General features: G+C 37.1%; 2 protein-coding genes across 2 annotated transcripts; both read left to right on the top strand.

Annotated features, from left to right (window-relative positions):
- The first annotated feature begins 2,258 nt into the window (after positions 1-2,258).
- LOC121797654 (structure-specific endonuclease subunit slx1-like) lies at positions 2,259-4,870 on the top strand. The gene is made up of 3 exons (XM_042196299.1): positions 2,259-2,392; positions 2,758-2,864; positions 4,229-4,870. Exons 2-3 carry the CDS (start codon positions 2,759-2,761, stop codon positions 4,417-4,419), a joined length of 297 nt encoding a protein of 98 aa, XP_042052233.1. The 5' UTR covers positions 2,259-2,392; position 2,758; the 3' UTR covers positions 4,420-4,870.
- A 17,183-nt stretch (positions 4,871-22,053) lies between these two features.
- LOC121797647 (serine/threonine-protein kinase-like protein At3g51990) lies at positions 22,054-23,970 on the top strand. Its single transcript, XM_042196287.1, has one exon. The coding sequence runs from the start codon at positions 22,341-22,343 to the stop codon at positions 23,685-23,687; it is 1,347 nt and encodes a 448-aa protein (XP_042052221.1). The 5' UTR covers positions 22,054-22,340; the 3' UTR covers positions 23,688-23,970.
- The last annotated feature ends 2,296 nt before the right edge of the window (positions 23,971-26,266 follow it).

Raw genomic sequence — 26,266 nt, 5'->3', positions numbered from 1 at the left:
TGGATTTAGTAAATCTGAAGCCATGTTTTCGTTTCCAACTGATTGTGTTCCGTTCTCATGCATGTTACTTCTGATCTGTTTTGGTTTCCTTTTTATGTCGCATGTCTTAGCTCAAAAATGTCTTGTTCTATTTTGATTTGGTCAGATCTGACGTTTTATGTTTGAGAGTTCTTAGGAGCTTTAGATCTAGCAGTTTATGTTTCGTTTATGCATGAGTATGGGTTAGTTTCTCTTGTTTACATAGTCGTAGCTTAGATTTTAGGAGTAGATTTAATTTTATGAGTTGTTATGGTGTTTCGTCTTCCATAGCTTTTCATATGTGTTCTTTACTCTGCTTTTCATGTTGATTTTATGAAGAAGATGAAGTTGTTTGAAAGTTTTTACTTTATAGTGCTTTTTGCAGGGGACTGACTGACCCCATTTATTTTGTTTGTCCATTTATGGAAAGTTTAGTTAAGTTGATCAAGTACTTTTAGTTTCGTCCTGCAAGTTGATCAGTTTAGTTAATTTAGTTTTCTCAAGTCAAGTAGTTAACTTAACCCACCCCCTAGAAGCGTGGCCGCAGTCATTCCCAAGTCGTGTCAATGCAAACAAATCTCAAACGCCTCATATCTGTGGGATCGATCCTTACTTCCATATACTAGTTAAATAGTATTGTGGGTTAAGGTTTTGAGAGAACACATCTTTTTAGATCCTCGGTTCATCTCACTCAAAGTCGAATCCATGTCGAGTTGATCAGCTTGAACTTTTACTGGATCCACTCATCTGCAGTTTGCAAGTAGCAGACATATATAGGCTGGCTGGATCAGTTTGACGATCCAACTTGAGTAAGCCACAACGACAAACGAAATGATGAAAGTAAAGACTAGGAAGATGTGAGTTCGTCACCCACCAGTGAAAAAATTTCGGCTCTATTAATAGATTGAAGAACAAATTTGGAGGGTGTACTGTGCTTCAAGAAAAACTATTCTCAAAGATTGAAAATCTTGAATCTCTCGAAGTTGTTGTCGAGAAATTAGAAAAAAATTTATACCATGATATTATTTGCCGGAATTTTTCATAGGTGGGAAACAACAAACTCGGGATAAAGTTTGTGATATTATTTGCCAATTTCAAAGTTCGTGAGAAAAACTCAACTTTTTAAAAATTCAATGATATTAGGTGTCAATATCTCAATTTAAAATTATGGAAGTATTTACTAATATAAAAATAGTTTGAAATTTAACACAGTAGATGGTAAAATGTATATTTAAAATTATTCTTTTTCTTTGAATCATTTCCGTTGCCGATATTCAACCAAACGGCACTAAACTACTCTCAACGCCATTTTCGATCATGGCGACGCCATTGTCAAGAACATTCAGATCAGTGAAACCCCATTTAAATACTGTTATTCCTTTTGCCAAAACACCCTGTTAAAATTCATAATTCTTGTCCCACACTTGGTAACGATCCTACCTCGCCTATATAAATGTGGATAACCCTCCCCCATAAGAGGCCTTTTAAAGGGTGAATGGCTCATTTCTAATATGGTATCAGAGCAGGTCCAAGTCGATGATGGAGTTTATCTCTTTATCTCTTCTCTTGCCTATCCACGTGATGGAAGTCCGATGTGTCATTCCGGCTTTATCTCTTCTCTTGCCTACCCACGTGATGGAAGTCCGATGTGTCATTCCGGCCCACATGTGAGGGGGCGTGTTAAAATTCATAACACTTTTATCTCTTCTCTTGCCTACCCACGTGATGGAAGTCCGATGTGTCATTCCGGCCCACACATAAGGGGGCGTGTTAAAATTCATAACACGTCATGGAAGTCTGATTTGTCATTCCGGCTTTATCTCTTCTCTTGCCTACCCACGTGATGGAAGTCTGATGTGTCATTCCGGCCCACACGTGAGTGGGCGTGTTAAAATTCATAACACCTTTATCTCTTCTCTTCCCTACCCACGTGATGGAAGTCTGATGTGTCATTCTGGCCCACCGTGAGGGGGCGTGTTAAATTTCATAACACGTGATGGAAGTCCGATGTGTCATTCTGGCTTTATCTCTTCTCTTGCCTACCCACGTGATGAAAGTCCGATGTGTCATTGCTGCCCACACGTGAGGGGGCGTGTTAAAATTCATAATTCTTGTCCCACACCGACTTGATAACGATCCTAGCTCACCTATATAAGTGTGGATAACCATCCCCTTAAGAGGCGAGGGTCATATCTAATACACCCAATTCATCCGATTTCCCACCAAATATTTTGGCCCGAGTCCAATCTTCGAAGAAACCCTCATCACCCGCTACAACATCTCCACCTAAGAATCCCTGGACTGTTTATCTAATCCTCTCCACCAATCCGCCCATCAAGACTTATGTCGGTGTCACCAATAATTTCTCTCGCCGGTATCAAATTCTCCTCTCTACTTTCTCTTTTTGGTATAATCCAGAATCTATGGTCGAAAATTTGAATTTGAATGGGATTTTTTCGACCGCCGTTTCTGCATATGAACATTAATTGGTGCATATTTAGTGTGTCATCAGTGATTTTTGTGTAATTTTAATCTATATGAATAAGCTAAATTGTACAGTACTTAGTAATTTTTAAGCAAATGCATTGTGTTTTTGTGTTGATTTAAGTTTTGAGAAAAACCTAGCTCAATTAGCACAAACCGGACTTTTATTAGCCTGATAAATGCTAGTGTGTTGCTTCTTTAGGATATGTCTCTAGTGCTATGATGTTCCTTTCACTGAGTTTCTCTCTTTTGTAGCATGAAACAGCACAACGGAGAGTTAATAGGTGGCGCAAAAGCCTCAACTGCTGGAAGGCCGTGGACTTGTGCATGTCTTATACAGGGATTTGCGGATAAAAGTAAAGGTAACTAAGCCATTTAAAAGCCATTGAAAGATCACTCGGAAATATCTGCAATCTTGATGCTGCAACTTTGTTGTCCTTTTACAGTAAAATTCATACTTTTCTAGCAAAAATCAACTGTGGTATTCACATATTCGTTTTACTAGTGCAATGGCTTTTCTACACTCTTCTAGAATCTACACAATAAAGCTTCTCCTATCGTGACCGTTTAATTTAGTGAAAATATGTGTTTGAGGAATGTAGTGCAAGCTTCAAACTCGTGATTAACATTTTAATCTTATTTGGATTTTGAAGTTTTACAAAACCCGTTGGATTTTAAGTTCCACAAAAAGGGCATTTTAGCTGTTTATACTATAGCAAGTCTATTTATGTACACTTAGTAGTGCACGTATATCCTTAACCATGGTCATTTAAACTTATAGCTAGCCCACATAATAGTTTTGACATGGAGAAGGATGCATAAAGGTTAAACATGGAGCTATGTTTTCTTTAAGCAACAATTTTTCTATGTCAATCTATTCAGGAAAACCTTTTGCTCCCATCTTATATCTTTTAGCTCTGTCTTATTGTTGAGATTGTGTGTGCTTGTGCTTGTCGTTGTGGTTGTGTTTCTTTTTATGAGAGTTATGAGCTACCACTTTCATTTTTCCAAGAAATTGTAAGCTCATTGTTCTTTTACTATTCAATCCATAAGATTTCCTTATATAGGTTTAGAAATAACAAGACGCATATCAACATATGATACGTGCGTTTACAAACCAAATAACAAAAATGACCATTTCACTTTCATGAGAAAAGTGTGATGAATTATAATGTTCCTATATCATAAGCGATCACTTGCACAGTCGACACTATGTACTGCTTTACCAGCTTTATTGAAGAGTGTGTTCGACTTACTATCTTTATTTGTTGTGGGGAATTATTTTATGTCCAATGTATAACTCAGACAAGATGGGCGATGCAGTCTCCTGACTTATCACAATGTAATGTCTAAATTTCTCCAGTTATCAGATACACTTCTGTGTAGGGAACTCCAAATCAATTTTAGGAAAAAGTCATATACTCCATAAAGATGCGCAACATAAACTACTTGCTAGCACATAGCGACTAAATATAGTTTAAACTGCTAAAGTGGTCTTTTAGAGTGTGGAACATGCATGCCCTTTTAGTATTTTAGAGTTTTAATAGGACACATTACAAATTAGGTTTCCTAGAATAATCACTTTAACTCTGTAAAATACTGATGCTTTAATTCTATCTTTGCCATCTCAATCACTGTATTTTTATTCGACTTGGTAAGCATGTGTGTATGGCATCCTATCATGTATTGACTTGTAACACAGTCATTTCCACACGTGTTGATGTAGCTTATCAATTTGAAGCAAAGTGGAAAAGCATCTCAAAAAAATTGCCGCGGAAAAGAAGTGACAAGAATCAGGAGCAAGCAGAGAATTCGCAGCACTTGCTATTACAACATAGATATGCAGCTTTAAATCAAGTCAAGGATTTCATTAATTGCAGTGATTTGGAAATCAACTGGCACTTGGATCCGACATAATGTGAGAGTATTGAGTCTATTGACACTAACAAACTTCAAGTTGAGTTAGGTGCTCAGATACACCACAGCTCAGGTCAAAATATGGAGGTAATTTTGCACTCTGGATTAAACAGATTTAGTTGAACAATAACTTATAATTAATTCTCAGGAACAACCCTTGGGAGATTTTGCTGTAGAATGTCGTCAACATTGTAACCTGAAAGCCATAACCAGCCTCCAGTCTATGTGAAATTGTAAGGTTAATATCGTAGATGAGTTATAACATTTCATCTTGTATTTTTCTCTTGGATACAATTGTAATTTCATTTTATCTATATGTAATTGACCGCTAGAAGGAATAGTAGATGCAAATAGTTCAATATTACTTTCTCTGTATCTTGGCAGTTGAGTCATTTTCTCATTTTAGGAATTTCCTTATAATTGAATCATTTCACTCACTTTTTCTTTCCTACTTCATTCTCTCTTTTACTTTATTCTTACTACTTTACTACTTTATTCAATTTTCTACTTTATTCTCTCCACTTTTCTATTCCTCTCTTACTTACCTACCCAATACACTAAATAACATTGTGCCAAAAAGAAGTGCATCTACTTTACAACGTCATTGCCGTTTACCGGGGAATATGTTCCATTAGCAAGACGATCAAATAGAAAAGAGGCCGGAGAAAAAGATGTGAAACACGATTTTGTACCAGTGATATGGGTAGAGGCATTCGAACCTAACATATAAGGACTTACCAGTAGACACAATAAACACATCTCTAGAGGTATAGACAATAGTAGTAAATGAAGAACTTGGTGTGGTAAACGTTGTGTTGTTAACCCAATTTGGTTTGCCAAACTGCTTCCAACTTTTATCAGACTCATGGTCCACACGACCACGATGATTACATGGCCGTTCATGAAACCCACAACCTCGACCTTGGCCTCGGCCACGTACACGCCCACCATACGAACCTCGACCGTCAGCACACAATTGAATTATCAAAAGAGTTATATTTGGTACGAATGGTAGACTTCGAACATGACTTTCTCGTGTGTCATCACAAATATAGAAGAAAAGCATACGACCATGGCTGGACACATTGAACTTAATGGTGGTTCCTATAGATGATCTAGAACTAGAATGGGAGAATAGAACAATTGTAGCAATAACAACTACATCAATAGCAGCTATAGCTGGAGAGTTGTAGCAGCAGAGTGGCTGAGTAAATAACCTTTATTTTTAATCAGCAGAGCATAAAAACTCGTGCCGAACCCCGTTCCATCACTCGTCGGCATCATCCCCAACATCCCCATCGACCCAGTGTCAGGCAGCCCTATCATCCCTAGCATCCCCATTGGCCCAGTGTCAACCCAACAGTTTGCAATAGCAAGTGCCTCAGGAGAGTGTAGTTCTGTCACGACCGTCCATACTACGAGGAGATCGTGACCACGGGATAGCAATAAAGACAACATTTAAGGACGACAGTTCATAAGAAAGACTCAGTTAGATTAAAAGAAACTTAATGTCATAAATTCATTATCAATTAATGCAAAAACTTATAGCAAACAATTTTTCAAAGGAAGCGATGGGGCAAAATAAATATCAAAATCCAATTAACCTACAAAAGAACAATTATTTTACTTTACGAAAACCCATTTTAGAGTAACGAAGTAAACAGCGGATTAACGTCTAAAAGGATTTGACATGCCAAAAAAATAGTACGAAAAATAGAACTCTTGGGGCATAGGAAAACAATATATAGCAGCGGAGATAAGGTTTAAAAGAGAGTCAAGGATGATGCCTATGTATCAAGACACAAACACCTCAAAATTTACTCAGTTAAAAATTTGTGTCAAAATAAGAGCGTTTGGCTGGTCAAACACACGTCAGAATCCACTGTCCAAACGCCACAGTTTTCAGGCTTCACAATTTCGAAATTAGGGTTTATTCCTCATTCATCCAAACACAATTATTCATGCTTCCAACACACAATCATGCTTCAAAAAGTTCTCACAATCATGTTCTCATATATTCACACATCATTCGCCATTCACCAATGAATCATCCAAACTTCACACATATTCATTCAAAATCGCACATCCACAAATTTTCTCACACAAACATAAATTCCCACCGATTAATTTTGCGATCTATGATTCCTACACTCACTATATAGATGAGGGATTCAAAAACAACGATTCAATGGAAAGGATGAGGAAAAGATTTTAAATTATACCTTCTTGAATCAAAATCAAACGGTAGAAACAAGGATTGATGCGATTCCTCGGAAACTCTTGTAATTCCAACTCCAATGGATGCAAGAACAAGGATTGAAGGAGAGTTTTTGGAGAGAATGTAAAGAGGGAGGAGGAGGCGTGTGAGAGTGAGGGAGAGAGAGGTGGACGGTTGGGAGGGGAAAAAATATAGGGTTAGGTTTAGGTGATTTTATAGTAGGTTTAATCCCCAACTAAATTAATTTATTAATTAATTATGGAGGAATAAAATAGAGGCCAATAAATAAAATCCCACAATTAAAAGAAAGGAATTTTCAAAAATTGGCTATTAAATTAACAAGGAATTTATTTGGTATTTACTTGGAGAGAAATATTTTCACAACTTAGGAATTAAAACAATGAATATTTCATAAACAAGGGAACAAAATAAATTAAATCTCCAAGTAGGAAATAAAAGAGGGAGAGCGAAAATTTAATGGGTGCACAAGGAAAATTATTTAAATCCTCAATTAAATAAGAATAGGATTTAAATTTGGTAATTTCTTTATAGGAAAAGACTCCCATAAAATAGGTAACAATTAAATAAATTTCCACAAGGAAATTTGAAGCATAAGGGGCGTGTGATATGGAGAGAACAATACAAGGAAAATATTCACATCCCCAATTAATTTGACTTAGGTATTAATTTGGTATTTATTTGAATAGAAGGAATTTCACAAAGCAGGGAAACAATTATTATTTCCTTTATAATCAAAGGGGCCGAAAATTTGGGTATTATTCCCACAAGGGAATAATTCGAATATTAATTAAATTATAGTGAGGAAACAAAATGTGACAAGATTTAATTGGATTTAAAATAATGAAGGGAATCAACAAGGTACCAATTAAATCAAAGAAATAATCCATCCTCCTAATTAAATTAGGGGATTTTTTCGAAATCCCTAAAGAATAGGCTAGGGTTCGAAATTCATGTAGTACATGTTTGGAATAGTTTGTTTTGGATTTAATTTGGATAAATATCCCCAAAAAATTAATTAAATCCAAGAAAAAGAATATAGTTTCCAATAATTGGAGGGGCCGAAAATAGCCACTTTATTTGGCTAGAACAAAATGCATGCTCTTTTTAGATTAATTTCCCACATTGAAAAAAATATAAATAACACTTCATTCTAAATCACCAGTGACAATTTATTCCACATGGCCAACTCAATCACGTAGCAACAATTAAATTTCATAAATAAAATTCCCAATCGACATATTAAAATAAGAGTCGCAAAAATTTTGGGATGTTACAAGTTCTTCCTCTTGGACCGACCCTCAGGATGAGACGGCTCGCACGCGGTTGCCTTCTCTTCCCCCTCCCCTTCTCCCTACCCTTGGCTAAGGGTTCTCCTTGTACGGAGAAATATATAAGTCTAACAACGAGAAGGAGTCATTACTGGTTATAGGATTGGCCACCAGGATCGACGATCCCGTATATTGGGCCGGTAGACATTGTCCCCGTACTGCGATGTGGGTTTAAGCGGTATGCTGACATCGGCGTAGCTGCCTTGGAAGGAAGGGTAGCCGCCGGGGTAGGGAGGGTAGTCGCCGCCTTGGAAGGGAGTGTAGCCGCCGGGGAATTAGTTCCCGCTCGGGAACTGGGAGCAGCCGAGAACTGGGACCCGATGGGGAATGTTGACTCGCCGGTGTAGGGGGAGTAATTATCTGGATTTATTCTTTTGCTAGAGAGAAATTTTTTTTAGTGGAGAGCTAACTGAGAGAGGTGTGATGAAATGGAGAACAATGAGATGTAAGTAGGAAAATTGTAAAAAAGTAATGGAAAATTGCGCTCAACAACGCGCGTTGGGGCGGCATTCGCCGATCGCGCACCCCTATTGCGAGTGCTCTTAGTTTGTCCCACTCAAGATGCCCACTTTCTATTGTTGAAAACAAAATTCCTCCTCCTCTCTCCTAATTAAAATATGCAATCGCCTTTTTTCATTCTACATTATCATACTCAACTACTCCACTTAAATTTCCATGTCATTCAAGAACGTGGGCATCTTGAATAGGATGAAAGGAGTAAGTTTCTTTTATATTTCCTTCGTTCCATAGAAATAGGTCATTTAAGGTTGACACGGATTTTAATGTGTGATTAAAAAAGGAGAAAAAAGTTACTCCATCAGTTTCACTCAAGGTATTCACATTTTCTTTTTCACATTTTCTTTTTTGTTTGTCCCACTTAAGATGTCCACTTTCTATATTTGGAAATAAATCACTCTCTCCCTATTAAAATATTCAATAATTTTTTTCTCTCTACTTACTTCACCTAACAACTCGTCTTAAAACTTCATAGTGTTCAAGAATGTGAACATTTTGAATAAAATGGAGAGTAATATAAATAGATATCGAACATTTCTAATTAAAAAAAATGAAATATGATTCATTTAAAAGGACAAGACGAGTATAAGTTTGTATGAAATGTTTTGTTATTAGTTAGTTTCTTATTTTGTATTAGGGATGTATTTATATCATTACACTAAATATTTATAAAACAGAAAACAAATCTCCACCCTTGGATCTATTAATCTGATGGCTATGATTAAAACTAATGATGTACATTATTGTATCGTTTTCATACATTAAAGGGTAAAATGGTAAAGCACAATTGTACATGACTTCGCTACATGACGTAGTTATATTTATACATCATGTTCTATTACTACATGATGTTAATGTATGAAAATGATATTTTAATATACGAGTCTCACACATTAATGTGCGTAGGTGACTGAATAATGTACACATTATCACGGTTATATCGTACATTACTGTCCAACTCATGCTTTTGTCAATTTGGATATGCTATATAGTAGAGCTTCCATTCACAAAAACATGAGTCGGACAGTACGATATACCTGTATGGGTTGGCAGCGGAAGCGTGCATCCAATTGATCACATAATATCTTGATCTATTTAGCAGATTATTTAGACAAAATCTATTCGCGTAATTCTCACATGTATCATGCTCATAACTTGAATTTAATCATGTTTTAGCGTAATTGAAACCTAAAACATGCTTACTACGGAATTAGCCAATTTACCTCGTTGATTCTCTAAAGAATCGAAGTTGGCTAGCGCCTTCTCCACGTGAAGATCTTGAGTTCTAAACTACAGATCTTCTGACTGGTTCACGGACTGTAAACTGATATGAGTGTGGGCTAATCTCACCAGAATACTAGGACTTGAATAACGAAGACGGAAACTGCTCACGGAGAGAGCTGAAAATCGTCCCTCTTCCAGAAAGAGAGGGGGATGAAAATTATGATAATAATTAAGTTCTCCTATTTATATTAAGTCACATATTGGGCCCAATCAGGGATCTATGGAAGAATTTGGACATGGCCTAGCCCAATTAGCTTCTTACTAAGTAAATTGAACCCACAATTTAATATAAGCTTATATTGAAATATTACGAGCAGTCACTACAGAAGTAATATTGCACTGCCCATCCAAATCTGAAATTACAAGTATTCCGGGTTTTCATTTGTTTGTCGTTCATTTCCCATGCTTAAGATAGAAACGTCCATTAATTAATTAATGTCTGCTATGAACTTAATTAATTAACATATTATTAACTCCAATAGTCGACTTAGCAAGAAACGCTTATTTATTATTCATAGAGTAATCAAACTCCAACTAGCTAGGTTCCGAATAATAAAATCATGTTTCGAGCTCCTCTTGTGGACGTTATTAAGCGAGACTCACCTCGCGCACGATTCAATATAATAGCAATCCTAGCACCGCTAGATATTAATCACAACTACCCAATATACCAGGATTCTTGGGTTATGAAAAACCTGCACCATTTGGTAAGTCAAAGTAGTGCATAATCAATACTGTATGCTCAATGCTAATGTATATTGATTAAGAAATTAATTATCAAGACCTCGCCTTTCAGTAGATAGCATAAAGACTCGTCTTGCTGTTAGATCCAATTCAGTGCTATACCACACCAATGTCATCTCATTTCAGTAAGGCTTAGAAATATGCAGACTGACATTGCAACCTTTCACGATAGGTAGTCTAGGCCTATGTAGGTTGTGAAATTCTTATTTTGCTTTGTTCAGAACTGACCGTGTTACCTTAAAGTGGACGACGCCCACAACCGGTCTACTAAAACAAAGACTTAGACTTTGTTACGTTGCTTATACATTTAAATATGTAATAAACATTTATTAAATGTAAAACATAACAACATTATGACAAAATTAATCTGTTACATTCATTGGAAAATTGTCACGACCGCCCATACTAGGGTTACTACAAACGCGGCGATCGTGATACAACATGTAAAGGGTAGATTTCTATTGAAAACTTAATTAACTTAAAGGATGAAGAAAAAATATTTCTTTTTGTTTTAAAGAAAATTAAAATTATAACTTTGCTATTAAATAAAACAACATATGATAAACATTTTTTTTAAAGAAGCAGCGGAGAAAAATAGTTATTTAAGACCCAATCGACTTCTAAGAAAAACATGTAGTCTAACTCACGTGAAAGACATCATTTTCAGACAATAATGTAAATAGACGTTTAAAACCTAACGTGACCAAAACATGCTCAACATAGTACGAAAAGATTTAAGTATTGAAACATGATTCAAAAACCTAGCAGCGGAAATAAGGTTCAAAGGGAGAGTCAAGGATCACGCCTATGTATGAAGACAAGACGCATCCTAAGGCTAGCTCAACATCCTGCTCAACCTGCACATAAGAAAATAATATGCAGGGCTGAGTACTTGATGTACTCAATAGGCTCATGCCGAAAACATTTTAATAAGTTATGTCATCCATACCAGTGATCTCGAGTTTTATATAGTAAGAAATATCACGAGAACACAAAAATCCAAGTCTGGCCAGACAATTTATCTCCTCATTTTCCACATCAATCAATCAATCACATCCTCTTACCATAGTGCGACGAAAGTGTGGCCACACTATTCGCCCACGAGACCAGCCGACTAGCAAGGACGGCTCACGATCCACTCTGTGTACACAGCCTGATAGGGTTTGCGGCCTTACTCAGACCCGAATTCGTTTATCATAGCCCTATAGCCTAATGGAGCGAACTCACAAACTAGACATCAAGCACAATCTCAACATAGCCCTATAGCCTAACGGAGCAAGCTCAAACGAACTAGGTATCAGGCAAAAATCTCAACATCAAAATAATCACGGCATGACATAACACTTTAAACCACCCTTATAACACCACATCATATTTTTGGAAAAATAAAGAGGTTTGAAAAGAAAGCCCACCTCGATCGCTTAGCAAAATCACAACCCAACTTATAGCAACTCACGATCCTCGAGTTCACGAGTACACAACACCCTTGTCAATGACAACACAAGTCAGCCTTCCACAACAACATTTTACTATGCATGTCCTATCGTTTTCTCTCTCATCGTTTTTCTCACATTCCCCAACCCAACATACGTTACAAAGGTGTAAAGACACACGTAACACATTCCAACTTATCACAAGTGATTTCAACATTTAAACACGTTCCTTGGACATACATGCATCATATAACACTTTTAAACTTGAAAATAGGTGTCATTTTAATAAGGCAGAAAACTGGCAGAACTGCGCCCCGTTTTGTAAAAATCACTATAAATTCACCCGACCTCATATGAAGCTAAATTTTGGTCACAATACAGAGAACACATTCAAGTTCATACATGAAAATTTTCACACCGAAATCACGTCATTTAGTCAGTCATATCACATATTAAACTCTATGGTCGGAACATACAATTTCTGACAGCACTGCGCAGTTCATATGAAAAATTTACTATAAATTCATCCAATGCCCAAAAAGGCTGAAAATTTAACACGACTCAGAAGACACTTCAAATTTTCATCTAGTTTAAGAATCACATCAATCGGAGGTCATTTGATCAGTCAAACAGAAAACGAAACATTCTTGGCGAGAAAACGAGTTTCTGGCAGATTTGCGCAGTCAACTTCAAAAATATATTAAAAATTCATTTTTCGATAAAATGGGCTGAAATTCACACGAGACACAGGTAACACCTTGAAGTTTACTCAGTAAAATTTTCATATCAAAATTAGGCCGTTTGATAGGTCAATTACTCATCAGAAGCTACAGGTCGAACATCACAGATAACAGATACACAATTTCTAAATTAGGGTTTCCTTCTCAATCATCCAAACACCAATTCTCATGCTTATAACACACAATCATGCTTGATAAGACTCTCTTAAACATGTTTGCACATAAACTTACATCATTTATCAAAGATTCCAATCAAACTTCACACAATTTAATTGAAACGCATATTTATCAAGGTTTTCAAGCAAACTCACTTTTCCCCCCCGATTAAACTTGCGATCTACGATTCCTACACATACTACATGCATGTAGGATTCAAGAACATGGTTCAAATGAAAAGAATGAGGAAAAGTGAAGCCAATATACCTTCTTTGACAAAACGAATCGGTAGAACCAAGAAACGAGGTGATTCGTCGGAGATTCTTGAAAATAAACTTCAATGGATGCAAGAAACAATGGTGGAAGAAGTTTTTTGGAGAGAATGTGGAGAGGGAGGAGGGAGGCACGAAAATTGAGGGAGAATGAGGGCTAGGGTTTAGTTTAGGTGTTTTTATAGGATTAGGGTTATGTTTAAAATTAATTAATTAATTAATTGTGGGGAAAAAATACAATTAAATAAATCCCACAATTAAAAGAATAAAATAAGTATGTGGGAAGGGGAGGAAATTTTCAAAAATTCCATGTAGGAATAGCAAGGAATTTATTTGGTATTTACTTGGAGAGAATATATTCACAACTTAGGAAATAAAAGTGAATATTTCATGAACAAGGGAACAAAATAAATTAAATCTCCAAGTTTGAAAATAATGGTGGGGGCCGAAAATTTCCATAAGGAATTGCACAAGGAAATTATTTAAATCCCCAATTAAAAGAATAGGATTTAAATTAGGCAATTTATTTATAGGAAAAAGGCTCCCATAAAATAGGCAACAATTAATTAAATTCCCACAAGGAAAATATTGCATAGGGGGCGTGTGATATGGAAGAAAAGTAGGAGAAAAATATTTACATCCCCAATTAATTAGACATAGGAATTTATTTGAATAAAAAGGGATTCCACAAATTAGGAAACAAATAAAATATCCTCCAAAATTTAGTGGAGGGGCCGAAAATTGTTAACCAAGGAATGTCCCAACTCTCTATTTATTTTAGGTGAAGAAATAAATTATAACATGATTTAATTGGATTAGATTCAAAGGAAGAGAGTCAATAAAGCACCAATTAAATCAAATGAAAATAATTCTTTCTCCTATAGGAGATTTTGGAAAACTCCCAAGGAAAATAAAAATGGAGTTCGAATTCCATGTAGTACCATTTAGGGGTCATTTGGTTTGGATTTAATTTGGATAAGTATCCCAAAACAATTAATTAAATCCAAGAAATGAAATACTATTTCAATAATTAGGAAGGGCCGAAAATTCCAATGAATTGGCTCGAAAAATATAAATGCACGATCCTATTAATTATTTCCCCACATTGGAAAATATAAAACATCAAGCTCATCATTCCACATTAACCACGAAAATTTATTTCACGCAAAACACTTAATCACATAGAAACGAAAGTTTCATTATTGAAATTCCAAATCAACTTATTAAATAAAAGTCACAAAATTTTGGGATGTTACAAAAATAAAATATAGAGTTTTACAGTATTCAATCACTCGAAAGGTGATTTCTAGTATATAAACTCTAACAATCTCCCACTTATACTCAAAACAGCTTTCGAGTATACAAAATAAATATGCACTACGTCTCTTTCTCCCACTTATACTGAAAGCGAGTTGAGATCTTGAATGAGTCGAACTCCGTCTATCCCTTCAACATGGCGTTCGAAAGGTTTCACCGCCAATGCCTTTTTAAAATGATCTGCCAGGTTGTTCTCTGACGCAATCTTGACCACTTGTATGTCTCCTCTCTGCATTGTAAACTAGAGCATAGTTCTTAGTCGGTTTAAGGTACTTGAGTATGTTCTTTACGGTAGTATAATGTCCTTGGCCCGGATTCGACTGATATCTTGCCACCATGCCAACAACAAAGCAAATATCAGGCCTTGTACAAAGCATAGCATACATGAGACTTCCAACTGCCGAAGCATATGGTATCCTTCTCATCTCTTCTATCTTAGATGACGTTTTGGGGCACATCTCTTGAGATGGATGGATGCCATGTCTAAAAGGTAAGAAACCTTTCGATGTAAGGTTCTTGAGATAATCACAACGTCCTCTTCTCATGATTCCGAAGAACCTTGATTCCGAGGATGTGTCCCGCGTCTCCCATATCCTTCATCTCGAACCGGTTGGACAACCAAGTTCGTACTGATGACAACATTTTTTTATTGTTTCCAATTAGAAGAATGTCATCTACATATAAAACTAAGAACACAACATTCCCCTTTTCAACCTTCTTGTAAACGCAGCTTTCATTTGGGTACTTTTCAAATCCAAACTTATTAACAGTCTGATAGAAACACTGGTTCCATGATCTAGTTGCTTGCTTGAGGCAATAAATGTCCTTCTTAAGCTTTCAAACCATGTGTTCCTTTCCCTTCATGGAATATCCTTCTGGTTGATCCATGTAGATGGTCTCCTCAAGACTCCCGTTCAAGAACGCAGTCTTAACGTCCATCTGCCAGACATCCCAATTCGTGTAAGCTGCTATAGACAAAAGTATCCGGATCGATTTGAGCATGGCCACCGGGGAGAAGGTCTCGTCGTAATCGACACCTTCCATTTTGGTATACCCCTTGACCACTAGTCTTTCCTTAAAGACTTTAACTCGTCCATCGGGTTCACGTTTACGCTTGTATATCCACTTGCTCCCAATGACAGTACAACCTTCGGGTAGGACGGACAAATCGTAGACGTCTTTGTCTATCATAGATTGTAGTTCCGAATCCATTGCTTTCACCCATTCGCAATGATCGACATCCGCCTGCGCCTCTTCAAAGTTCCAGGGATCTAATACATTGCTGTCCGAGGAGTGATCCGTAGATTCCCCCAAACCAATGTATCTATTGGGCTCATGAGAGACCCTTCCACTGCGGCGCGACACTACAATACTTGGAGTAGAAGTTGAAATTTCGGGAATTGTTTTTACACTAGGTACGGGTTCTTGGTTAATGGAACTTGTGACAGAAGTTAGCTCGTCAAGAGCCACTTCGCTGCTGGGTTTATGATTCATTACAAAGTCTTACTCTAAGAATATCGCGTGAGTACTCACAATGACTTTCTTGTCCCGGAGACTATAGAATTCATGAGTTTTCGATCCTCTAGGGTACCCTATAAACTCACATACCTCCGTCCTTGATCCCAGCTTAGTTGGATCCTTTTCCAATACATGAGCTGAGCAACCCCAAATCTTGAGATGTGCTAGATTGGGCTTGCGCCCGGTCCACAACTCATAAGGAGTAGTAGGCACGGATTTTGACGGTAAGTTGTCTAAAATATGACTTGCAGAAAGCAAGGCGTGTCCCCAAAACGAAATAGGTAGCCGTGCATAACTTATCATCGATCGGACCATATTTAACAAGGTCCTATTCCTTCTTTCAGCCACACCGTTCTGTTGGGGCGTGCCCGGCGCGGTCAGTTGGGATTCAATTTCCGCCATCGATAAGTAGTCCAAAAACTCGGCACTGAGGTACTCACCCCCCGATCAGATCGCAGGCTTTTGATATTATTTCCATGATACCTCTCCACATATTCCTTAAACTCTTTGAACTTGTCAAAAGATCCAGACTTGTGGCGCATAAAATAGACATATCCAATTTTTGAGAAGTCATCAATAAAGGTGATGAAGTATCGAAAACCGCCTCTTGCCTCGGTTGACATTGGTCCACACACGTCGGTATGAACGAGCTCAAGTACTTCCTTTGCCCTATTGCCCTTGGCCTTTAAAGGCCTTTTGGTCATCTTGCCTTCCAAGCAGGATTCGCACGTATGAAACGACTCCTTCTCTTGACCTTTGATAAGGTCTTGGTCTACAAGAGAATGGATCCTTCTTTCATTGGCATGACCAAGTCTAAGGTGCCATAGGTACGTTTCATTCATTGAACTTGAAGGTTCTTTTCTTTTCCTTGAAATTTTCGATGTTGTATTGAGTTCTGATTTGCGATTATTAAACTGTGTAGATGTGATTGTATACAGATTGTTTTCCATGATACCACGACAGCTATAAGAGCCATCTTTATTAACAACGCAATTGTCATTAAAATAAATCGAATATCCATCAAAAACCAATTTAGATACTGAAATTAAATTTATTCTAAAAGAAGGTATCAACAAAACATTCTTCAAAATAAAAAATCTATCACTACAAAAACGCAAATAAACGTCTCCCACTGCAACGGCCGCCACTTTTGTAGCGTCGCCCAGCTGGACCTCGATCTCACCATCATATAGCCGTCTTGTCACCTGCATTAAGTCAGGATCAAAAAAAATATGATCAGTAGCTCCAGTGTCAATAACCTAAGTATGAGTAGATGCCGAAGCCAAACATGACTAGATCACTAGAGCTTGGTGCATACCTGTAGCCTTGCCCTTTTTAGGACAGTCTGGCTTCCAATGACCCTTCTCTCCACACTTGAAACAATTCCCCAAAGGCTTCTTGTTAGCCTTCTTCTTCCTTGCCTTAGCATTCTTAGCTGCAACCGGATTCGGTGCCCTCTTCTTTCCTACGCCAGAGGTGTGATGTGCCAAACTCAGCATAACTACCTTAGCCTGAACCATAAGGTCCTCCGCCGACTGAATTTCAGTCAACAATTCTGCCAAGGTGTAATTCCTTTTGCTCAACTTGAAGTTGAGCTTGAACTGCTAGAAGTTAGGGGGAAGACTCTGAAGGATAATAGTTACTTGAGACTCGGGATCGATTGTCCCTTCCAAAACCTCAATTTGGTTGAGGTGGCTCATCATCTCGAGGACATGGTCCCGCACAGACGTGCCTTCCTTCATTGTCATCGTCATGATACTCCGAAAGGCTTGAGACTTAGCCGTTCGATTCTGAGTACCAAAAAGATTTGTGAGATTTTGCATAATCTCGGTGCCAGTTGCCACGGCAGAATGCTGATGCTTGAGCACTGAAGACATAGAAGCCAACATATAGCACTTAGCCATCTCATTCGCCTTATGCCACCGTTTATGCTCATCTCTAACTCCTGCCGCCGGCACTGGAGGCTGTGGAGTAGTGAGCACAAACTTGTACTCTTCAGCTGTGAGAACGATGTCCAAATTTTATTTCCATTCTATGTAATTTTGGCCCTCGAGTTTGTTTTCTTTTAGATGCAGAAAGAGGATTGAATGACTTTTTTACGATTTAGTTTGCACTGCAAAACAGAAGATTTACTATTTGTCATAAACTTATGTAAGAAATTTGAGTAGATTAACCATAAAACTTTTCAAAATCTTACAACTGTAAAATTAAAATTTTGTACTCTCCATAAGAGGTCAATAGGCATTAAAATTTTAGCATTTTACTGGTCACAACACCGACGAATAATGCAGAGACCACATAATGGCATGACCGCCTAATGTTGCCTAAGCAAAACCAACAGATTTAGCATTACAGAATCTCATTTCTACAACACACTACCATAACAATGTTCATGTGCTGCTAATGGGTGAACTCAAGAATCTCATAAATTCTGTGTGAACTCCTGAATCTCATAGTTTCTTGGGATTATTGTCCCCACATAATGAGTGACGATAATATTAGAAACCACATTCTAGTTCACACTATTTATATTTGAGAAGTCCGCCCTCATGAACTTACTATTTCTGAGGATTATTGTCCCCACATAATGGGTGGCGATAATATTAGAAATTAGCTTCACAAATTGCAGACCAATCGATGTAGACCATATACAAACATTAAGTTCGTAATTATAGCTTAGATATTTTGGTTATGGTTTTTCTTTAATTATCCTTAGCCTTAAGAGTAAAAAGGCTTAATTAAATTATGTTGAAATTTTAGTATCTTACTTTAGGAAATTAATTATTCTAGAATTTAATTCTTATTCACGTCTACTATAAGATATTTCTAAAATAAACGAATTATTTAAATCTTAATTAGACATGAAAAATTAAATTCAAATTATTTCCATGTACAAGATTAGGAAGAGAAATTATATTATTTAATGTATTCCTACACATCTATCCTTATTAGGATTCTAGATATATAATAATTAGGAAACTATTAAATTATTCTTGTCCATATCATCTAAGAATAATAATAATATTATTTATTTTCATAAATATAGTCAATAATTTAAATATTCCTAAATTTTAGGGAAATCTTCACAAAATATTTTATTTCCATTAAATAATAATACTTTAATGATATCTTTTAATTAAAGAATTAAATAATCATTAAAATAATCCATCATCGAGTTCTTCGTCGGAAAACCGACGCACACACGACTTTCGGCCGTCGCCGCGCGTGAACCGCGCCTAGTTCCCGTCCAGTCGCTGCACCAGGCATCGAGCCTCGGTGCTGGAGTTTCCGGCCAGCGGCTCGCGCTCAGCCGCGACCGCTCTCGGCCTCTGCTCCAGCTGCACCGTCTAGCCTGGTGGCACGCCTCCCAGCCACTCCCACTGCTCCAGCCAGCAGTCGCGATGGGGCGGGTGGTCTCGGCCATCGCTGGAAGCTGCTGCCAGGATTTCCGCCTAGGGTTCGTGCCTTGGTGGCGTCTCGGTCCCTGGATGGTTCTCGATCGAACCATCCGCCGCGCCTCCTCCCTCTGTCAGCCTTGTGCAGGCGCCACCCAGGGTTTGGTCTCGGTCAGCGGCGCGCACGATCCCTCGCTCGCCTGCGCGTCGCACCGTGATCGTGACCCTCAGCTCCCACTACGTCGACGACCCTATCTCGATCGCGCGTGGTGCGATCCGTCTCAGCGCGAGCGCCGACGGATCGCATGTCTCGTACGATCGAAAAATTCAAGTTATTTGATTCGATAGTTCTTGAGTTCATCATGCATAAAATATAACCAAAAACACCAAAAACAGGCTTCGCAATCAAATAACGCATGCATACATGAATTTCGCAAAATTTAAATCCAAATAATTAGAGCCAAAGACTGGCTCTGATACCAATTATAGGGGTTGGCAGCGGAAGCGTGTATCCAATTGATCACATAATATCTTGATCTATTTAGGAGATTATTTAGACAAAATCTATTCGCGTAATTCTCACACGTATCATGCTCATAACTTGAATTTAATCATGCTTTAACGTAATTGAAACCTAAAACATGCTTACTACGGAATTAGTCAATTTACCTCGTTGATTCTCCAAAGAATCGAAGTTGACTAGCGTCTTGTCCACGTGAAGATCTTGAGTACTAAACCACGGATCTTCTGAATGGTTCATGGACTGTAAACTGATATCAGTGTGGGCTGATCGCACCAGAATACTAGGACTTGAATAAAGAAGATGGAAACTGCTCACGGAGAGAGCTGAAAATTGTCCGTCTTCCAGAAAGAGAGGGGGATGAAAATTATGATAATAATTAAGTATATTTTCTGTCCTTTAGTCTCCTATTTATATTAAGTCACATATTGGGCTCAGTCAGGGATCTATGGAAGAATTTGGACATGGCGTACCCCAATTAGCTTCTTACTAATTAAATTGAACCCACAATTTAATATAAGCTTATATTAGAATATTACGAGCAGCCACTACAGAAGTAATATTGCACTGCCCATCCAAATCCGAAATTACAAGTATTCCGGGTTTTCATTTGTTTGTCGTTCATTTCTCGTGCTTAAGATAGAAACGTCCATTAATTAATTAATGTCTGCTATGAACTTAATTAATTAACATATTATTAACTCTAATAGTCGACTTAGCAAGAAACACTTATTTATTATTCATAGAGTAATCAAATTCCAACTAGCTAGGTTCCGAATAATAAAACCTTGTTTCGAGCTCCTCTTGTGGACGTTATCAAACGAGACTCACCTCTCGCACGATTCAATATAATAGCAATCCTAGCACCGCTAGATATTAATCACTACTACCCAATATACCAGGATTCTTGGGTTGCGAAAACCCGCACCATTTGGTAAGTCAAAGTAGTGCATAATCAATACCGTATGCTCAATGCTAACGTACATTGATTAAGAAATTAATTATCAATACCTCACCTTTCAGTAGATAGCATAAAGACTCGTCTTGCTGTTAGATCCAATTCAGTGCTATACCACACCAATGTCATCTTATTTCAGTAAGACTTAGAAATATTCGGACTAACATTGCAACATTTCACGATAGGTAGTCTAGACCTATCTAGGTTGTGAAATTCTTATTTTTCTTTGTTCAGAACTGACCGTGTTACCTTAAAGTGGACGACGCCCACAACTGGTCTACTAAAACAAAGACTTAGACTTTGTTACGTTGCTTATACATTTAAATATGCAATAAACATTCATTAAATGTAAAACATAACAACATTATGGTAAAATTAATCTGTTGCATTAATTGAAAAATAAAATATAGAGTTTTACAGTATTCAATCACTCGAAAGGTAATTTCTACTATACAAACTCTAACAATACCCATGATAATGTGTATAGCTTCTATAAATTCTCAAAAGCATGAGTAGGAAAGTAATGTACGATATACCCATGATAATGTGTACATTAACATCATTCACCAATTAGTAGTCCATGGGGCTAAGGTGTAATACTATCGTATCAACATCATGTTCACTAACCGGAGGAAGTTAGATCCAGTCCCCTAGGGTTAACTTATCTATATGGCTAGGGTTTAGTATCCACACGATTACCCTAGTGAACGTTGTGTTATTGAGTCGATACTACACCATTGCCTCATGGATTGCTAAACCCTTAGGGAATGGATATAACTTTCGCTATTCATTCAATAAATTATAATCTACATTACGTAGAAGGGACATATACATTAAAACACATTAATGTTACATTAATGACAAATTAATGTTTATATTAAGTTAATGTACTAATCCTTACAAATGATGCAACAGTAATATACCTAAATTGCGCTTTAATGTACGAAAATGATATAATAATGTACGGTGATGCTTTTAATCATAGCTATTAGATTAATAGATCCAAGGGTTGATATTAGTGTTATGTTTAAGAATAAGGGGGTGTAAGGACCATAATGCACCCCTTTTGTATTAAGTTTATTGAGTAGTAAAATGACAAAAACCGAAGACCGAGCGAGCACCGTGCCCGATTTATTACGCGTTGAAAATGAATATAAATCCTCATTTAAGCATTGAAAATTAGTAGTACTCCCTTTGAAATGCAGTTACTTTGATTGAATCAACAAACATAGATGGACATTGCAAGTTTTGATCCCTTCAAATTGAAGCACCACTTAATAATCTAATCTTGTTTAGATTAGATGATGGGCGAGTGTTTTCTTCTTCATTCAATTTCATAAATCCAATTCCAAACCATTTAGTCTTGGATCTCCTTATCCATTCAGTCAACTCCCAAATCGATCAATTTACAATCTACAGCACCCCACCACCAACCAACCATCTCTTCCTCAGTAGTAACTCGAATTCAACATAACTCACAACAGTAGTTAAAGGAATCACGATGGGTTATCTCTCATGTAAAGCAGAATCATCCATCTCCATCACCGATTCTCACCTCGCCTCAACATCCTCCCACGATAACCCCAATCACAAAAAACCCATCAAGCTCCAAGAATTCAACTACAAAGATCTCGAATTGGCCACCGACAACTTCTCCGCCGCCACTCTCCTCGGCAGGGGCAGCCACGGCCTCGTCTACAAAGGTGTCCTCCGCAGCGGCCGCCTCGTCGCCGTCAAAAAACCCTCCAGAGCCCCTCACAGACTGCCCGAAAATTCTACCGAATTCGAGAACGAATTCGATATCTTGTCAAAGCTGCAGAGCCCTAGATTAGTCAATCTCGTCGGATTCACCAAGAATCCCTCCCAAGATCGCATTTTGGTCGTCGAATTCATGAGCAACGGTACACTTTTTGATGTTTTGCATTCCACCTCACGGCCCCCAAATTGGGGGAGGAGGATCAAATTGGCTTTGCAGATTGCTAAAGCTGTCGATGTGTTGCATTCTTTGAATCCGCCTGTAATTCATAGAGATATTAAATCTGCTAATGTTTTGATTGATAGAAATTTCAATGCCAGATTGGGGGATTTTGGTCTGGCTTTGAGGTGTGTGGATGATTCTAGGTTGAAATCAACTCCACCTGCTGGGACAATGGGGTATCTTGATCCTAGCTATGTAACCCCTGATAATCTTAGCACAAAAACTGATGTATTTAGTTTTGGGATATTGCTTCTTGAGATTATTAGTGGGAGGAAGGCGATTGATGTTGCGTATTCGCCTCCTTCCATTGTGGATTGGGCTATACCTTTGATTAGGAGGGGGAAATTGCTGTCTGTGTATGATCCGAGGGTTGTGCCGCCTAAGGACGCTTCCACGTTGGCTGTGGTGGCCGCCAAATGTGTGAGGTCTTGTAGGGAGAGGAGGCCGTCGATGAAGGAGGTGGTTCAGTGTTTGAGTGAGGTGAGTAGACTAGTCCCGCTTCATTCTTGGAATGGTATTGCTAATCCTTGTTTGATGGTGGATACTGTTGGCAAGCCGGTGCAAACGCCACCAAGAAAGGCTATCAAGGGTGTAGATGATGATGTTTCTAAAGCTGGAACGCCATTGTCAACCCCACGGAGAGTGCACTCTGACTTGGGGGTCCGGAGCAATCTGATGGAATTGATGTCCGGCCCAGATGGCGAGTCTAGGTTTCTCGTTGAGGAGGGTGGTGAGTCCAAGTCCGGATCCAAGAAAAGGGTGTCAAGTTTGAGATTTGAAAGTGGTAAGTTTGTAGGGAGGAATAGTATTCTCGCTATGGTACTTGGCAACGATAGTGATGCCATACCTTCCATATTGGCAAACAATTGATAGAGCCTATTGTAAGTGAGCAAAGCTCGAATGTCTGATGTTTCTGTAGCTTCTCCACATTGTTGTAGATTGTAGATGGGATTTGATTGAATAGCTTTGTGTTTACAATTATCAAATCAAGTTTCTATTCTGGTGCACAGCTGGTGCATTAGCTGTGAGTGTTCTTCAATTTTTGGTTGCGAATGATGAATAATTGTATGTGATTGCGTTGCAACGAGCATTATCTTGTGTCCCGGTTTGAAGTTTGTATGGAATTCTTATGTATCTGGATTTTATTGGATCACTATATATGAAAGAGTTTTACCTACCATTGTAGCTTCTCTCATTTCTGCATATACATCATGAATAAGTCTAATGATCTCCATCGAAGAGAAGATTTATAGTATGAAGTAGTTAAGTTGTAAGCAAGGTGTCTAATTCTCCCTTTTACTGTTGCAAGGTCATTGTTGTACCTAACACACACACATGCTCTCAACATTTTCATTTCTATTTTCTCATGTAATTTTTGGTACTTCTACTTTTGTATTGAATTTTTGCTGTCATTTTCTGGAGCAATTTGTAAAATCGCCTTTGAATTTAAGATTTTCTTCGTAATATTAAAATGATTGTTTGTTTATCAATAAGTGAATTTTGTTTGTTTCATAATTCTCTTGATTTTGGAATTTCTACCGAATTTCAATTCTTTTCAGATCAAAATTGATGTGGCTTTTGAATAGACAAAATATCGAGTTGAATGGAGTATCAAAACAATGTCGTTTAATTCATTAAAAAACAACAACTTATTTTGAACTTCACACATCGTCTTTTTTTAAAAAAATTTAAATAAAACATTTGATGTAGAAGGATTAGTTTTAAGTAGCCAAAAATTGAGTTTAAGGGAGTTTTCGAATACAAGAAAACTTATATATTTACGGACTGAGGTAAAAAACATCTGACTTCACTATTGATTCGTAGGGTTACGCGGAATTAATATTACGGGACTAGGAATTTAGCAAATACAAACTTTATATATTATACAAACTCCAAACAATGATCTGGACCGTTAATTTTGACAATGTTGACATTATGTTGACATTTTTTGATGACGTTATTTGTCATGTGTTGATATCAAGTTTTCAAATCTAAATGTCTAGATAATAGTTTGAAACATAGGCGGATGCGGATCTATATGAAGGGTTAGTGGGGCATTTGCTCCTCTTCAGAAGTTTATACCAATGATATTTTTTATCAAATTTATAAAATTAGTTTATATTCTCCTTTAAATGCCCCTTCTCATTGCTAAAAAAATATGTTTATGAATATATTTTTCTCCTTATTTCAAATGCTCCGCCCGGAATTTGTAGATAAGATACCGTTTGCATTCTATCATTATCTTGGGGGAGTATGAAACATATTTATATATGATTGTCACTTTATTACATAGATTTGTGAAGAGGCATCATATCCAATTAAGCATTTAAGTACTCATATTTCGTCATAGGGAGTTGTCAATCTTTGTATTAGTTCTACTGTAGACTACGTTTGACTGGGATTCCAAAAATAATGTTGCTTTGTAAATAATTTATATTCAGCTCTTTGCTGTCTTAAATATGTGATATAGAAGATTGTTTAGCAGACTTCCTTGCTGTCACACATTTGTTCATTGTTTTCCCTTCACTCTTTTTAATGGCAAATCATTAATCAATTTTGAAAGTCGGAATTAATAGAAGCAACGAAGGAGCAAGATAATATTTAGAGTAAAGTATTAAATATAAAATTGGTCTAGAACATTTACTTCTTTTTTATAATTCCGTCAAAAAACCAACTGTCAATAAAAGATTAGTGAAATTTTGACTAAATGGAAATATTAATTCATGATAAAATAAAATACAATAAAGTAGGAAGTAAAATATAAAAATTCACTTTTATCTCTCTTCTTCTCTCCCATCCCATATCGCTCTATTTTTTTTTATCGTCGGAGCATCTGTTTTGTTTTGAAATAATATCAGATTTAGTATATCATTGAAATAATATCATATTGAAATAGTTAAAATATGAAAAGACGAAATTGCTCAGCAGCCCAAAAGGGCATTTCGGAAGAAAACAGTGCAAAAGGACCAATTTTGAAATAAACTCTTAGTCCAGGAACTATTAGAATATTTTTAAAGTTCATGGACTATTGGCGAGATAAACTCATAGTACATAGACTATTTTTCACTCTAACTAGACAAATGCTTATAAAATCAACATAGTTAGTATGACTATTAAAATTTGGTATGAAAGAACAGTCGAGTTTATAAAATCAACATCACAATTAAATCTCCAACTTTTCCATTTAAATTTGCACTTTCCGATAGGAAGCGCTTCTGGATCGGAATTACAATATTTGAATCAAAATTTCCCAAATCCCAGGTGGCCGAAATATAGAATATTTTTGGACCGAAATCTTGATAAACAGAAATATTTCATATAATTCAAATACCGAAGAATTGAAATGGAAATTACTTATCTAATATATTGAAATGATCCCTTTTGATATCAATTTTTATGAATTAATTATATCTTTTGGTTTCGTTTCATTTCATTAGTAATATACAAGA

This window comes from Salvia splendens, chromosome 1 (genome assembly GCF_004379255.2).
Source record: "Salvia splendens isolate huo1 chromosome 1, SspV2, whole genome shotgun sequence".
Taxonomy (NCBI): domain Eukaryota; kingdom Viridiplantae; phylum Streptophyta; class Magnoliopsida; order Lamiales; family Lamiaceae; genus Salvia; species Salvia splendens.
The sequence above is the reverse complement of the archived record's forward strand: the minus strand, read 5'-3'. Positions and strand labels throughout refer to the sequence as shown.